Source organism: Periophthalmus magnuspinnatus, chromosome 4 (assembly GCF_009829125.3).
Source record: "Periophthalmus magnuspinnatus isolate fPerMag1 chromosome 4, fPerMag1.2.pri, whole genome shotgun sequence".
NCBI classification, from domain to species: domain Eukaryota; kingdom Metazoa; phylum Chordata; class Actinopteri; order Gobiiformes; family Gobiidae; genus Periophthalmus; species Periophthalmus magnuspinnatus.
In genome coordinates this window covers 28,027,621-28,042,264 of record NC_047129.1, presented here as the reverse complement: position 1 = coordinate 28,042,264, position 14,644 = coordinate 28,027,621, and the positions used below count along the sequence as shown (strand labels likewise).

Below are 14,644 nucleotides of genomic sequence, written 5' to 3'. Positions count from 1 at the left end.
TAACTCTGTATAACTCTGTGTAACTCACTGTAAGTCTATGTAACTCTATGTAAGCCAGTGTAAGTCTATGGGACGTCCAGCTCACTCGGCAGATTCCAGATGCATTCCTGAGCAGAGGGCCTCCAGACACAGACCTGTGCCAGACTTCATTCGCTCCAGCTGTTTTGGCCCTGGACATTTTTCCTCTTTATGTAGGCAGGCCAGCTTATTATTTTTATCTTTTTGTAACATTATTCTGCTTTTTAACAAGGACTTTCTTAGATGTGAGGCATAACTCAACCATGACAATACAAAAACGATGAAAAAGGAAGTCAATGCTTAATTACAGCTAAATAAAAAACTAATTTAAGATGCTCCATGCAACGTTTCAGTGGGAAGTCTGCCAAAAACATGCTTGGTGTTAGTGGGCTTGCCTCCCCACAGACCTGACCTGAACAAGATAATGAATTCCCCAAAATATAGAAATATCAGGTCCGTGATTCAAACATCTTCAAAACTGAAATAGTGCTTGTTGATGGACAGCTGTTATATATCACTTAAATGGTTTCAGTTTCTAATAAAATAACTATTGGTTTATTAAATTACTCCTTTGACAATATAATTTTGTCAACATGATAGATATATTTATTCAGCTGTTGTTTGAAGAAAAGAATGAAATAAACATCAGACGGCTACTCTCACAAAAAGTATTTAAAGGAAACATTGACAAAGCTGTTCAAAGTGTTCTGAGGGAACTTGAGATTTAAGACAGGGTTAATAAAGCAGTGTGATGAGTGTGATGAGTGTGAAGAGTATAGTGAGTGTGGGCAGTGTGGTGAGTATAGTGTGTGGTCAGTGTGGTGAGTGTGGTGAGTGTGATGAGTATAGTGTGTGTGGTCAGTGTGGTGAGTGTGGTCAATGTGATGAGTATAGTGAGTGTGGTCAGTGTGGTGAGTGTGGTCAATGTGATGAGTATAGTGAGTGTGGTCAGTGTGGTGAGTGTGGTCAGTGTGATGAGTATAGTGAGTGTGGTCAGTGTGGTGAGTGTGGTCAATGTGATGAGTATAGTGTGTGTGGTCAGTGTGGTGAGTGTGGTCAGTGTGATGAGTATAGTGAGTGTGGTCAGTGTGGTGAGTGTGGTCAATGTGATGAGTATAGTGAGTGTGGTCAGTGTGGTGAGTGTGGTCAATGTGATGAGTATAGTGAGTGTGGTCAGTGTGATGAGTATAGTGTGTGTGGTCAGTGTGGTCAGTGTGATGAGTATAGTGAGTGTGGTCAGTGTGGTGAGTGTGGTCAATGTGGTGAGTGTGATGAGTATAGTGAGTGTGGTCAGTGTGGTGAGTGTGGTCAGTGTGATGAGTATAGTGTGTGTGGTCAGTGTGGTGAGTGTGGTCAGTGTGATGAGTATAGTGAGTGTGGTCAGTGTGGTGAGTGTGGTCAATGTGATGAGTATAGTGAGTGTGGTCAGTGTGGTGAGTGTGGTCAGTGTGGTGAGTGTGGTCAATGTGATGAGTATAGTGAGTGTGGTCAGTGTGATGAGTATAGTGTGTGTGGTCAGTGTGATGAGTATAGTGAGTGTGGTCAGTGTGGTGAGTGTGGTCAATGTGGTGAGTATAGTGAGTGTGGTCAGTGTGGTGAATGTGGTCAATGTGGTGAGTGTGGCGAGTGTGATGAGTATAGTGAGTGTGGTCAATGTGATGAGTATAGTGAGTGTGGTCAGTGTGGTGAGTATAGTGTGTGTGGTCAGTGTGGTCAGTGTGATGAGTATAGTGAGTGTGGTCAGTGTGATGAGTATAGTGAGTGTGGTCAGTGTGATGAGTATAGTGAGTGTAGTGAGTGTGGTGAGCGTGGTGAGTGTGGTGAGCGTGGTCAGTGTGGCGAGTGTGGCCAGTGTGATGAGTATAGTGAGTGTGGTCAGTGTGATGAGTATAGTGAGTGTGGTAAGTGTGGTGAGTTTGGTGAGCGCGGTCAGTGTGATGAGTATAGTGAGTGTGGTCAGTGTGGTGAGTGAAACTGGCATGAAACGAGAAACTACTGAACTAACTATAATATTGTTTAATCTATGCCCTGATGAAGGTCCACTAAGGCTGTAAAGCGTTGGCCTTTTCTCTATTAAATGAGCCATGATTGAATACAGGCTTTTTAATAATTTCTAAATCCCGCTAGTGTCTCTGTCCCTTTAAACGATGTCTGATCCTCACCAGAGGCACACCTGGGTGAAACCTTTACTGCAACTGCAAAGACACTCAAGTAGCGTCGTGTGTGTGTGTGTGGGTGTGTATGTATGTATATATATATACACACACACACCCACATATATATATATATATATATATATATATATATATACACACACACACACACACACACACACACATATATATATATATACACACACACATACATACATATATACACACATACATATTGATCTTGAATATTTCGTTCCTTCCTAAATAAAAATGTCTTTCAGTATTGCCATCTAACTCAAAAATAATCAAATTACTTCCTCTAGAGTCTCTCTGCTCAGAACCACATGCCTTTACTGACAGAGGATTGACTCAGAATCAGGAAATGTTTTATTGCCATTGTCAGTGAACAAAATTCACAAACTACAGACTTGATTACTTACATACTTGGCCGTATGATGCAACATAAAACAATGACTAAGAATAGTAAATATAAAACTATGATCAAATACAAATAATGGGCTGCATTAAAATAATGATGATTAGACATGACTGATTCTCAGTTCAAATTCAACTAATTGCCCAACCAATGGCATAATTTCAAACTCCATTTCAATACTAAGCAATAGACTTGATATCGATTCTGATACCATGATGATAATAAAAACACATCATTCTAAGGCTTTTCAGGAAAGGTTAATTTCTGTCCTGTGAATGTGACTTTTTAGTATTGATACTTACTCTAGATCTAGTTTCAATAATAGTTTTAGTATTGATTATTTTTTAACATACTTTTGACAACCCTACTGTCCAGCCCTAATTGGCGTCACTGGTGTCTGTGTCTGCAAAGTTTGTTATTTTGATAGATTAGGTGCATTAGCATTAGCGTTAGCACATCTATACCTGCGCACCATCACTTCACAAAAGCATTTATCTGTTATTCTAGAGGATTCTTTACAAATGACGGCTGCTGAAAGAAGCTATTGTTGCTGAGCGCCTTCAGGTTTCAGAAATTAACTGCTCAGTGGGGAGTTTGCATGAGAAAGTATAATTACATGATACACTTAAATGTTTGGGCTGCCCTAACTCCAGAGACAAGCCAAACAAGACTTATGCACTGTTCAGACTTCAGAACAATAAAGTTACATACAAGTCTTCAAAGTATGGTAAGCTAATTATGAGCACTAATACACGACTATTACTGCTAAAAGAGGCATTACTACATTCTACTTTCCCCATTAATTTTGGAGCTAATTTAAAGTTCTTTTGGTGGATTTAGCTTTAGACTACCCACTAAGACCATAAGATTAATTTAATTTGAATAGAATCATGATTAAATTGTTTGCAGATTGCCATGATTGGCTTGGGGCTTTTTAATCAACATGGTGATTAACTACTCCTCTGTCAGTAAAAGCATGTGTTTTGCAGACGAGTTCAGATTTTGGGGAAAAGTTTTATTTTTTCTGTGTACAAATATTTAATTTTAAATTCAAAGTGCATGAGACAGGGTTCGTGTTTTTTGATTATTACTTGGTTTGGAGGGCTAGTCCGAGATGAATATTTATTATAGGCTTCATTTATTTGACAAAATGAAGTATTGTCATTTATTTTTATTAGTATAATCATAACTATTGTGCAGTTTATACAAGTTTTGGCCTTTGTTTACATTATGGTTTCTAGGTACCAGTAACAATAATGAAATCAGCTCAATTTATGTAATATCTGTCCAAGCAGAAAGTAAAATCATAAACCAAAAAAATCCCCCAAAAAACTAGTCAAGATTTATAGTAAAATCAATATAATTAAGTTAAAGGTGCAGTATGTAACTTTCTAAAGATGGCATAGAAATAGAAAGTTAAAACCATACTTCAGAACAATTTCCAAATAAGAGTCAGATTTGTGGTGATGCAAGTCAAGTAAGAACACCGGTTTTATACATTTTTCAGTGCAAGAAACAAAAGAAAAAACAAAACAAAAAACTACAAAACATGATTTTATTTCATTTATTGTCTATGTTTTGGCTAAAAAATGACATTCTGTGGCTTTTATGATTTCGTGAAACTAATCTAGTCTTGAAATACCCACAGCGATTCAGGTCCTTAGAGTTTCTGGTAGTGCGTTTGTGCGTGTATATGTGTTTGTGTGTGTAGCTGTGTGTGTGGTTGCGTACCTCCTTCAGGCAGAGAGTCATTGAATAGCCCCTCCACAGACTCGCAGCTGCTGCCGTCTCCTCCGCACACACGACACCGATCCTCCCTCACGTCCGAGCCCAACACGCGGTCACACCCGACATGCTGCAGAGCCAGGAGACAAGCGTTAGCCCGGGGGGGTCAAAGGTCAGGGGGCAAAGGTGAAGGGGGTATAGTGTGTAAATCACCAAGTGTCCAAGGCCAGGTTGAAGGATTATTGCTAATGACTGCCAGGTGACTTTTTCAAAACAAACTGCAGTGACTTAGAATTATTATGGAGGACTGGAAAAGAGGTCTCTTGGTAGAAGCTCTACGCTCAAATACTTGTCCCACCCACTCCCCCTATTGGTCAGCCTCAGTACTGCTCGGAGTGAGTGACAGCTGGATGTAACCAACTGCAATAACGTGAACTTTCAGAAGAAGATGCCTTTAGTTAGCTCTACAAGGCAATATAAAGATGCTAGGTTTACATGAATTGTGAAAAAATCTAAATCGTGATCGTCCATCTATATAACGCAATAGTTAATATTTCTGATCCACCAAATACATTGCAATAATAGTAAGGTTTTCATTGTTTTTCTTTTAATTCAATCAGGCAGGTTTTAATCATTATTTTCCTAATGATTTTCTTTCTAAAGCTGCATTACTCAATATTCAAAGCACAAATATAAAAAGTATTTAACTACTATAACTATTTTTTAGCATGCAAACTACAGTATGTACATTGCAAGCATTTAATTTTACATATAGCAATTCAAATCATTGTCATAATATTATCAAATATCACTATACCAATATCACTATCAATATAGTTTAGCATAAGTATAAAGACGACATAGATTTGTATATGCCCATGGACCTCTATGGAACATATCTGGATAAATGATGGATTAAACACATATAAGGCCACATGATAATATAAAAGAAAGTATTGAAAATGACATTCTATTGTCTAGATCAGGGGTGTCAAACAAATTTTCACTGAAGGCCACATCAGCAAAATGGCTGCTCTCAAAGGGCCAGATGTAAAATAAAACTACTTTTTAAACTAATTAAGTGTTTCTGTATTTATTACTTATTCAAGTTACAAATATTGCATATGGATTTGCATAGATGTGAAATTATGGCTGTGTAACTGTGTATCTCCTGGTAAAATGACATTTTAAGACCATCATACCTTTTAATTTACCCTGTTGAGGGCCACATAAAATGATGTGGTGGGCCACATTTGACCCAAGGCCACAATTGGCCTTGAGTTTGACACGTGGTCTAAATATATGTTTTGTTTTTTAATTATTATCTTTGAAGGCAAGGCAAGCTTATTTGTATAGCACGATTCATACACAAAGTCATTCAAAGTGCTTTACACTTTGAATGTAAAGCATTCAAAACCTAAGAGTGCAGAATAAGGGAAAAGGAATCAGTATTGAGTATCGAGTCCAATCCTTAGTATTGAAATCGTGTTGGAAATGTTAGTATCGTGACAACACATCACAGATAAGATAACGATTGGGACGGCAGAGAAGGGTCTGGCTCGTTCAGCTTCTCTTTTTTAGTTTCATGGCAGCTTGCATTACAATCACCCTGTTTGTGGTATTCTTATGAAATCTTTTGAAATTTGAGCGTTTTGTTTGGGTGGAAAAGTTTGTTAACAGAGCAAAAGAGAGAAAAGTGCATGCAGAGATTTGGGAGATGCAGAGAGTCCAAAAGGAAAAGCAATAATAAGAGTCCAGTGAACGCAGCCAGTGAGAGGAGAGCGGAGCCAAAGGGTCAGCGGGTTCCTCCAAAAACTCCAGCACGGAGAGAGGGAAGAAGGGAGAGCGAAGGAGAGGAGGAAGAGAGGGGAGAGGGAAGGAAAGGAGGAGGGAGAGAGACAGGAGAGGAGGAGAGGGAGAGTGGTTAGAGGGGAAAGAGAGATGAGAGGAGGAAGAGGGATAGAGAGCAGCGACACAAGTAGAGCAGAGGAGGAAGAGAAGAGGAAAAGGGAGAGACACGGAAAAAGAGGAGGCAGAGAGGAAGAGAGAGGAGAGAGAGAAGAAGGGAGAGAGAAGAGAGGAGGAAGAGAAGGGAGAGGGAAAGAGAGGAGGAGGGAGAAGAGAAAGGAGAGAGACAGGAGAGGAGGAGAGGGAGAGGGGTTAGAGGGGGAAGAGGGAAGAGAGAAGGAGGAGGGATAGAGAACAGCGACACAAGTGGAGCAGAGGAGGAAGAGAAGAGGAAAAGGGAGAGACACGGAAGAAGAGGAGGGGGAGAGGAAGAAAGGGAGGAGAGAGAAGAAGGGAGAGAAAAGAGAGGGGGAAGAGAAGGGAGAGTGAAGGAGAGGAGGAGGGAAAGAGACAGGAGAGGAGGAGAGGGAAAGGAACAGAGGTTAGAGGGGAGAGAGAAGAGAAGAGGAGGGACAGGGCATCCTCCTCTGCTCCACACGTGGAGCAGAGGAGGAAGAAGAGAGGAAAAGGGAGAGACACAGAAGAAGAGGAGAGGAAGAGGAAGAGAGGGGAGAACAGAGAGAGAAGAAGGGTGAGAGAAGAGAGGAGGAAAGGAAAAGAGGGGGAGAGGAGGGACACAAAAGGAGCAAACAGGGGAGGAGAAGAGAGGAGAAAGGAGAGACAGGAGAGAGGGAAGAGGGGGAGAAAGAGAAGAAGGAAAAGAGAATAAAGGAGAAGGAGGGAGAGGAGCAGAGGAGGAAGAGGAGAGAATAAGGAAGAGCGAAAGGAGAGGAGGAAGAGAGGGAAGAGGAGTGGAGAGAGGGATCAAGATGAGAAGGGAGAGGAGAAGAGGAGGAAGACAAGGGAGAGGACTGGAGAGAAGGAGGGAGAGGAGAAGTGAGAGAGACAGGAGAGAAGGAAGAGGGGAGAGGAAGAGAGAAGAAGATAGAGAGAAGGGGGATGGAGAACAGGAAAGGAAGAGAGGAGAAGAGAGGGGGAGAGGGGGGACACAAAAGGAGCAGAGAAGGAAAAGGAGAAGAGCAGAGGAAGAAGAGGAGAGGAGAGGAGAGGAGGAGGAGCAATGAAGAGGAGAGGAAGAGGAGGAGAGGAGAGGAAGAGAAGAGGGTGAGCGGAGGAGAGGAGGAGGAGAGGGAGAGAGAAGGCGAAGGGGGAGAGGAGAAGACGAAAAGAGGAGTGGGTAAGGAGAAGAGGAGAGGTGCAGTAGAGAGGAGAGGGATTGGAGCTGGAGTAAAAGAGTAAAGAAAAAAAGGGAGGAGGAGGGGTGTTGATAAACAAAAGCATATCGTGCAAACTCCCCCACAAACTGGCTCAGGGAGGTTTAATCATAACGCAACTTTTAAAATCAAATCAAAGTAAATCTAATAAGTGAAGTTTCAGAGCCAATGTTGTTTTTTAGGCCTACAAACTCTATCCATGTTTAGAGGGCAGTTTGTAGCATCTAAAATACTCAACTGTTCTTAAGTATTACTGGAATTAGTATCACTGGAATTTCCCCAATATGGGACAAATAAATGTTATCTCATCGTGTTGTATTTAAATAGACAGCCATGCCATAGACTTTTAGTATTAAAGGTGCCCTATGTAATTTGTCGTGGGCAGGGCATACTTTATCTTGAATGTTACACAGTATTACATTAAACATATCTATTTTGCGTTTATTCATTTACAGATGTATAGCGACTGGTAATGTATACCGGCCAATAATGTAACAATAACAAGTTTAAATGTAGCAAGCCAATAACGTGATAACAGGCCGATAATGTAATAACAAACCGATAACGTAATAACAGGCGGATAATGTAAAAACAAACGATAACGTAATAACAGGCTGATAATGTAATAACAGGCCGATAATGTGATAACAGGCCGATAATGTAAAAACAAACGATAACGTAATAACAGGCTGATAATATAATAACAGGCCGATAACGTGATAACAGACCAATAATGTAATAACAGGGCAATAACCTGATAACAGACCAATAATGTAATAACAGGCCGATAATGTGATAACAGGCCGATAATGTGATAACAGGCCGGTAACGTGATAATAGGTTGAGAATGTAATAACAGGATGATAACAAGCCAATAATGGGATAACAGGCTGAGAATATAATAACAGGCCGATAATGTGATAATAGGCCAATAATGTGATAACACGCTGATAATGTAATGACACGTCGATTATGTAATAACAGGCCGATAATGTAATAACAGGCTGATAACATAATAACAGGCCAGTGATGTGATAATAGGTTGAGAATGTAATAACAGGATGATAACAGGCCAATAATGTAATAACTTACAATGCTTCAAACTGTGGTACACTGGAGGTACACAAGCTGCTTCAGGTGGTGTTTGGACAGTTATTCCGTTGTCCAGTAGAGTTCATTTCATTAACTTTTTTGTCCTTTTGATCATTTATTGTCTAGAACTACAGTGGAAATGATGTAGTCCACCTTTAGATCTGGTTTAAATTAGATCCTGTTATATACTTGATCTATAATTGGATCTGGTGGTACTGGGAAAGCCAAATCTTTTCCTTGGTGGTACTTGGTGTGAAAAGTTTGACAGTCACTGACTTATTACATTATTAGCAAGATAGTATTACATTATTGGTTCACCATAGTTATTACACTGTCACCTTATTACATTTCACTTTGGCCAGAATTATTACACTATTGGTTATTTTTACATTATTGGTTGCTACAAGGTGTTTTAAAATATCTGGACATGCATTCTTTCTGTACGTGGGGTCGCCTCTCCACAGATCTGACATGTAACTTGGCCTGGTGGCATTACCCAGTTTAGTCCTAATGTAGCCTTTTAGTCCTGTTCTAGTCCTGGCTTAGGTTGAGCATTAAGCACTCTTAATGTCATACTGGGAAACAGCAATATTATCGTCAAAGAAATAAGCACTAGAAAAGTTGCGTAGCGCACCTTTAAAAAGAACTATCTATTTGTAGTGAGTAGCAAATATATAGTAGAGCTGCAAGATTGGACCCAAACAACAAAATCTCCTTAATCTTCATAAAAAAGCTGCTAATCCTGTAGTTTAGATCTGTACAAACATGTTCTGAAATGTGACTCTTGTATTAGTTCGTCAGTTCAATCTTCTTGTCATTTCTTCTGGATGTGTTTAAATGTGAACTTTAAACAGAAATCTATTATTAAATCATACATCACAAATCTAATCACAAAGCTAGTCAGAAAAATCACAATTAGATAGTTTTCCCAAGTTGTTCAACCCTAATCTATAGAATGTTTTATGGGGAGAAAGTATCAAAGAAACCGCTGGTAACTTGGTCTGTGCCAAAGCTGAGATAATCCAACGCTGTGCAGCTGCTGGTGATGAGCCTCAGCCGCTCTGATGCAGACAGTGGATCACCTCCAGACGGAGCTAATGTAAACACAGTTATCTCCAGACACCACGGCTCAACGCTTTTGGGAAAATCTAATTGTGATCACCCTAACAAGGACTGGGGACGGATCTAAGTTTAAAAGGTACCTGATTTTTACTGTCTTAAACACAGTGGTGGAAGAAGTACTCAAATTTTGTTGCTTAAATATAACTACAGATACCAGAAAAAAGAAAAAAACAAAAACAAAACTCAAGTAAAAGTAAAAGTATCAAATGAAAAAAGTATTAAAGAGTACTTAAAGAGTCAAAATTTTTATTATTTTGCGCAGATTTTGAGATCTAATGAAGCTTCAAATGTATCGTTTTGATAAAGGTTTATGCTGAATTTTGTTCAACAGAAACAAATGAATTGATTTTTTTTCCTCTTTGTATATTTGTGTTTGCTTAAACTATGAACATGTTAAAAAGAAACTCTTCAACCTTTTCAGTAGGTTTCAAACAATCATAAAAACATGTTTACTTTTCTGTCCTGTTCTACAAGGTAGTGAAGTAAAAATAAAAAATATTCACATTAAAATGTACTTAAATAAAGTACAGACACCTTTTACTTAAGTACAGTTTTGTTTTACTACTTTTACTGCTTAAACAAGTGAAAAACAGAACTAATTCCTTTGCAGTGGTCCAGGTTTAGTTATTTCTCACCCACCTTATGCATTCCGAGCATCCTACTTATTCACCACGATTGATTCTGCAGAAATCTCTACTTTATTAGTCCTCTGCGTTATTTTGTCCTCCTCTTTACACATAAGCCGCCATATTTGTTTTGACACTAATGGACTGTGAATTTCTCTGATTGGTTAAACCTCCTGTCAATCATGTCCTCTGGGATTGAGGAGACAGGATACAGTTCCAGAGCCACATGTGACATTTTTAGAGGTGCAAGCTACAGATTTAGCAGGTTTTACACATAATGAGAGGACATTTTATTGTTTACAAAGGAAATAATGTACAATCAGTGTGTAATTTCATCTGCCCTTCAGCTTCAGTCCTTAATAACAATAATAATGCATTAGTCTTACACAGCGCTTGTCCAGCTCAAATCACATTACAATTTAGTGCATTAACTATTCGCTCCACACTAATCTGGTCAGTCTGCACCACCAATCCTTTACTCACACACCTCATTCAAGTGTCTCGCCTAAGAACACAGCAGTAGTTTAAACACAGTTGTCGTACCTTACACTCTCCGTTCACACATACGTCCAGAGAGTCAGCGCGGCACGGCGTCCCGTCCACTACAGCCGGGGCGCGCTCAGTGTAAAAGTTGTATCCCTCCGCCAAACAGTTCAGAGAGCAGGACTTCATCCCACCTGCAAGAACAGCCAAAACAGAGTGAAAATGACTATCTGAAAACAAAGTTGATTGTGGACACGCACTTTTTACTTTTATATAAATATTTTAAAGTAAATAGTCTCATCAAACTGTATACCAAGTGCACTGGACTGTAACTAACAATCTAAATAAACACAGACATAAGACAGACGACGTCACTATGGTTCATAAACTTGCCTCCGAGATTTCCAACAGTAAATACTCAGTAGTACAAGGTATTTCAATGTCTTTTCAGGTCAACTTTAATTATATTACGTTTAAGTTCTTACAGACTAAACCAGAGCTCAAGGCTGCAGAAATGATACACTTTGAACCATTGGCAGAGTTTAAATTTGCAGCTTTGTGTACCTATCTGCAGAACAAACTGTGACTGCATGTTTTCTGTCACTCACCTGTCAAATAATATGAAAAACAAATACAAAACACTGAGCATGCACACATAAGGAAAATCAAATTACGGAGACTGGAATATTTCATTGGAGTATTGGAAATTTTTGTGATTTCTATCTTACTAAAATATACTTAGTGACCTTAGTCTGTCCTGGATAGCGTGACAGTTAATATATTGTTGTTGATGTGAATTGATAAATTTGAATGAATGGTAATATTAAAGGTGTACTGTGTAACTTTGCCTCCATAGAGATGTTATTACTTTGCCAGGAATAGTACAAGAAAAAACTGTCAACTGGACAAAAAGTTGTAAGAGTGAAGATGTTTCGCTGTTCATCCAAGTCGCTTCTTCAGTTCTTTTAATATGAATCATAACTGGGCGACTGAGGGATTACACAGACATCTTTTCCAGGAATGTTTCGCAATATGGCGTTAAATATATCCATCTCACATTTAAAAACACTGAAAAACATGCATTCTTCGTGTGAGTGGAGTCGCCTGTCCACAGATCTGATTTGTAACTGGTTGCGGTATCTACGGTACTTGTCTCCATGAATCTTGTGTTTTTATAGAAAAAACTTGTTGTACCTGTAGTTTAGACGTCTGCAAACATGTTCTGAAATGCATAGGAGTTCTGTAATAGTTTATGCTCCTGGAGTTGCTGTACTCTGAGCAGAATTCTACTTATACTCCAAATCTAATCACACTGGTAATACTTGTCAGAAAAATGTTTTACAGTATGGCATTAACTATATCTAGCTCACATTTTGAAACATTTAACAAATTATCCAATATCGTGCAGCCATACTTTGACCTGACTGTGTTTAGATAAAGTGTAGTGAGATAGCTGAGGTTTTGAGGAGATTGAGTTGAAAAGTTAATCTGAGGTGAGTTGGGGCCGAAGGGCGTGATTCTGTCTAAATTCAGGGCAGAGTCCGTGGCACAGTTCCTATTTTTACAGCTGTGAGGGATTTCCAATGTAAAATCAGCTGACCTGATGAAAGCACCACTTGTTGCCTGAAGAACTTGCCGGAACTGCTGTCTCTGTTGGACGTTATGTGTTTGGAGGATTAGATAAAAGTGAGTTGTAGTCAACAATTTCTCTTTCATGATGTACTAGGACTGTATAAGACAATTGCTATTTTTTTGACAAGCATTATAATCACCATTAGATTTGTGATTTATTTTTAAATTAAAGGGCCCCATATTACTATTTTCTGATCTATGTTAATGTTAATGTTTTTGTTTCATTCACACATGTTTAACACACAAACCCTGCATATTTACGCTGATTTCTTCTCTGAAACAGAAAAAACTGTTCCACCTTGTGATGTTATCATGTGGCAATACAAGAAGTGCTCCACTGTGTTTTTAGACTCCGTACACCTTCAATAGAATCATTTAGATAATTTCAGCAGTTGAATTGCCCATCCCTACTGAAAAAAGGTAAAGGGTAGCTGTTGAAAACACTCCAGGTCTGTTTTTGTGGAGGTAACAACATTCTAAAGTGGCAATAATCTAGTAAATTCTGCATATTAGAGGACCTTTAATAGTAGGATTGGATACAAAGTTGACATTTTTTACACATTCAGGGGCGTTATGATTTGAGACTAGACTTATATGTAAACTGCTAAACTAATACAAAATTTGCATGCATTTCAGAACATTTAAAGAGACCTAATAATAATAATATTAGGTTGGTTATAGTTGTTTATTTATTTTCTTGTTTGTTACTTTACTTTTGTTCTTTGCGATTAGCTAACTGTGACCATTTAAACAGTGATTTAGATTCAGTTCTGTTTAATCTTGCTTAGCACTTTTGCACCTTCAAGGCAACCAAAGCACTTTACATCAAGGAACTCACCCATTCACACACACACTCATACACCAGAGTACGCAAACACTGGGAGCGAGGTGGTGTCTTGCCAGATTTCAACTGTAGGAGCTGGAATCAAACCACCATTATGTGAATCAGTGGATCTGACCACTCTACCAATGATGTTTGTGTCAAGAGCAGGATTCGAACTGCCAACCTTCGAATCAGAGGATGAACACTCCACCAACTGAGCTACCATTTGTGAATGTTATGTTTAGTGAAATGGTTCTGCTACAGCAAACATTTTCATTCTAATTGTACCATTTCACCCATTTTACAATATTTAATGTTACCAGTGCTTCCAGTGCGACTCAAAGTATTCCTTACCAATTGTGCATATAATCAATGGAGCAGACTGTCTTTTATGACACAGTTGCTGGATCACATCACAAGAAAATTAAGGAAAAAGCTGCATATTAATCTAAGGTAATCACTAACCTGGAACAGTCTTCCTGAAGATGTGAGACAGGCCTCTACTTTGACAATGTTTAAATCCAGGCTCCAAACGGTTCTGTTTATCTGTGCATACGACTGAAAGGGTTTTATTCTGCACTCTTCTCTTTTAATGATAATTTTATGATGATTATTTATGTTTTGATTTGTTTGCATTGTGATTTTAATGTCTTTCTTATTCTGTAAAGCACTTTGAGTTACTTTGTGTACAAACTGTGCTATACAAATAAACTTGTCTCAGGTGGAAATATGGTTGAGTTAATACAGCTATAAGTGTGGCAAACAAAGTCATATTTTTTGTTGTTAGAAATTAGTAAACAAATAAATTAAACCAAAGCGTTGATCTAACATAATAACTCACCTCCTCTGTAGGGCCTCCAAGTGTAAAACTTCCCTCTGAACGGAACGCTGTCAAAGTCTGAGCACTGGATGGCTCTGAAGTCCTGTGAACCGGGGGGGCAGTCCTAAAACACAGAACCTATTCAATGTACAACTCAAGCATAGACTATATACTATACTATACTTACTACTACTACTAATACTACTACTACTACTACTCAGATGACCTCACAACATTGTACAGGCCAATAATATTTAATACAGATGGAGGCAGCTAAAACGAATATTGTTAAAATGCAGATTCAGTGAGTTCTGGGGTCTAGTCACTGATAGAAATGATCAGGTTCAACATTTGTACATTTTCTTTGCAGTGACGCCATACTGGGGGTGTTGTACGTGTATCTCTATGGTGAAATGCTCAGCTATAACCATGGAGACACAAAGCACACTTTTTTGCCATACAAATACTGGCAAAAAAGGTTTAACATTACCTAAAAATGCAAGACAAAAACAAATGGATTCAAACAGCACAT

General features: G+C 38.8%; 1 protein-coding gene across 1 annotated transcript in view; it reads right to left on the bottom strand.

Annotated features, from left to right (window-relative positions):
• adamts10 (ADAM metallopeptidase with thrombospondin type 1 motif, 10) overlaps window positions 1-14,644 on the bottom strand; it is a 69,553-nt gene that overhangs the window by 12,875 nt on the left and 42,034 nt on the right. Inside the window, exons 15-17 of the mRNA XM_033964814.2 lie at window positions 14,134-14,236; window positions 10,898-11,031; window positions 4,339-4,462 (exon numbers count right to left, since the gene is read on the bottom strand). Of these exons, the coding sequence (XP_033820705.1) occupies window positions 4,339-4,462; window positions 10,898-11,031; window positions 14,134-14,236 (361 nt within the window). The remainder of the gene's footprint in view (window positions 1-4,338; window positions 4,463-10,897; window positions 11,032-14,133; window positions 14,237-14,644) is intronic.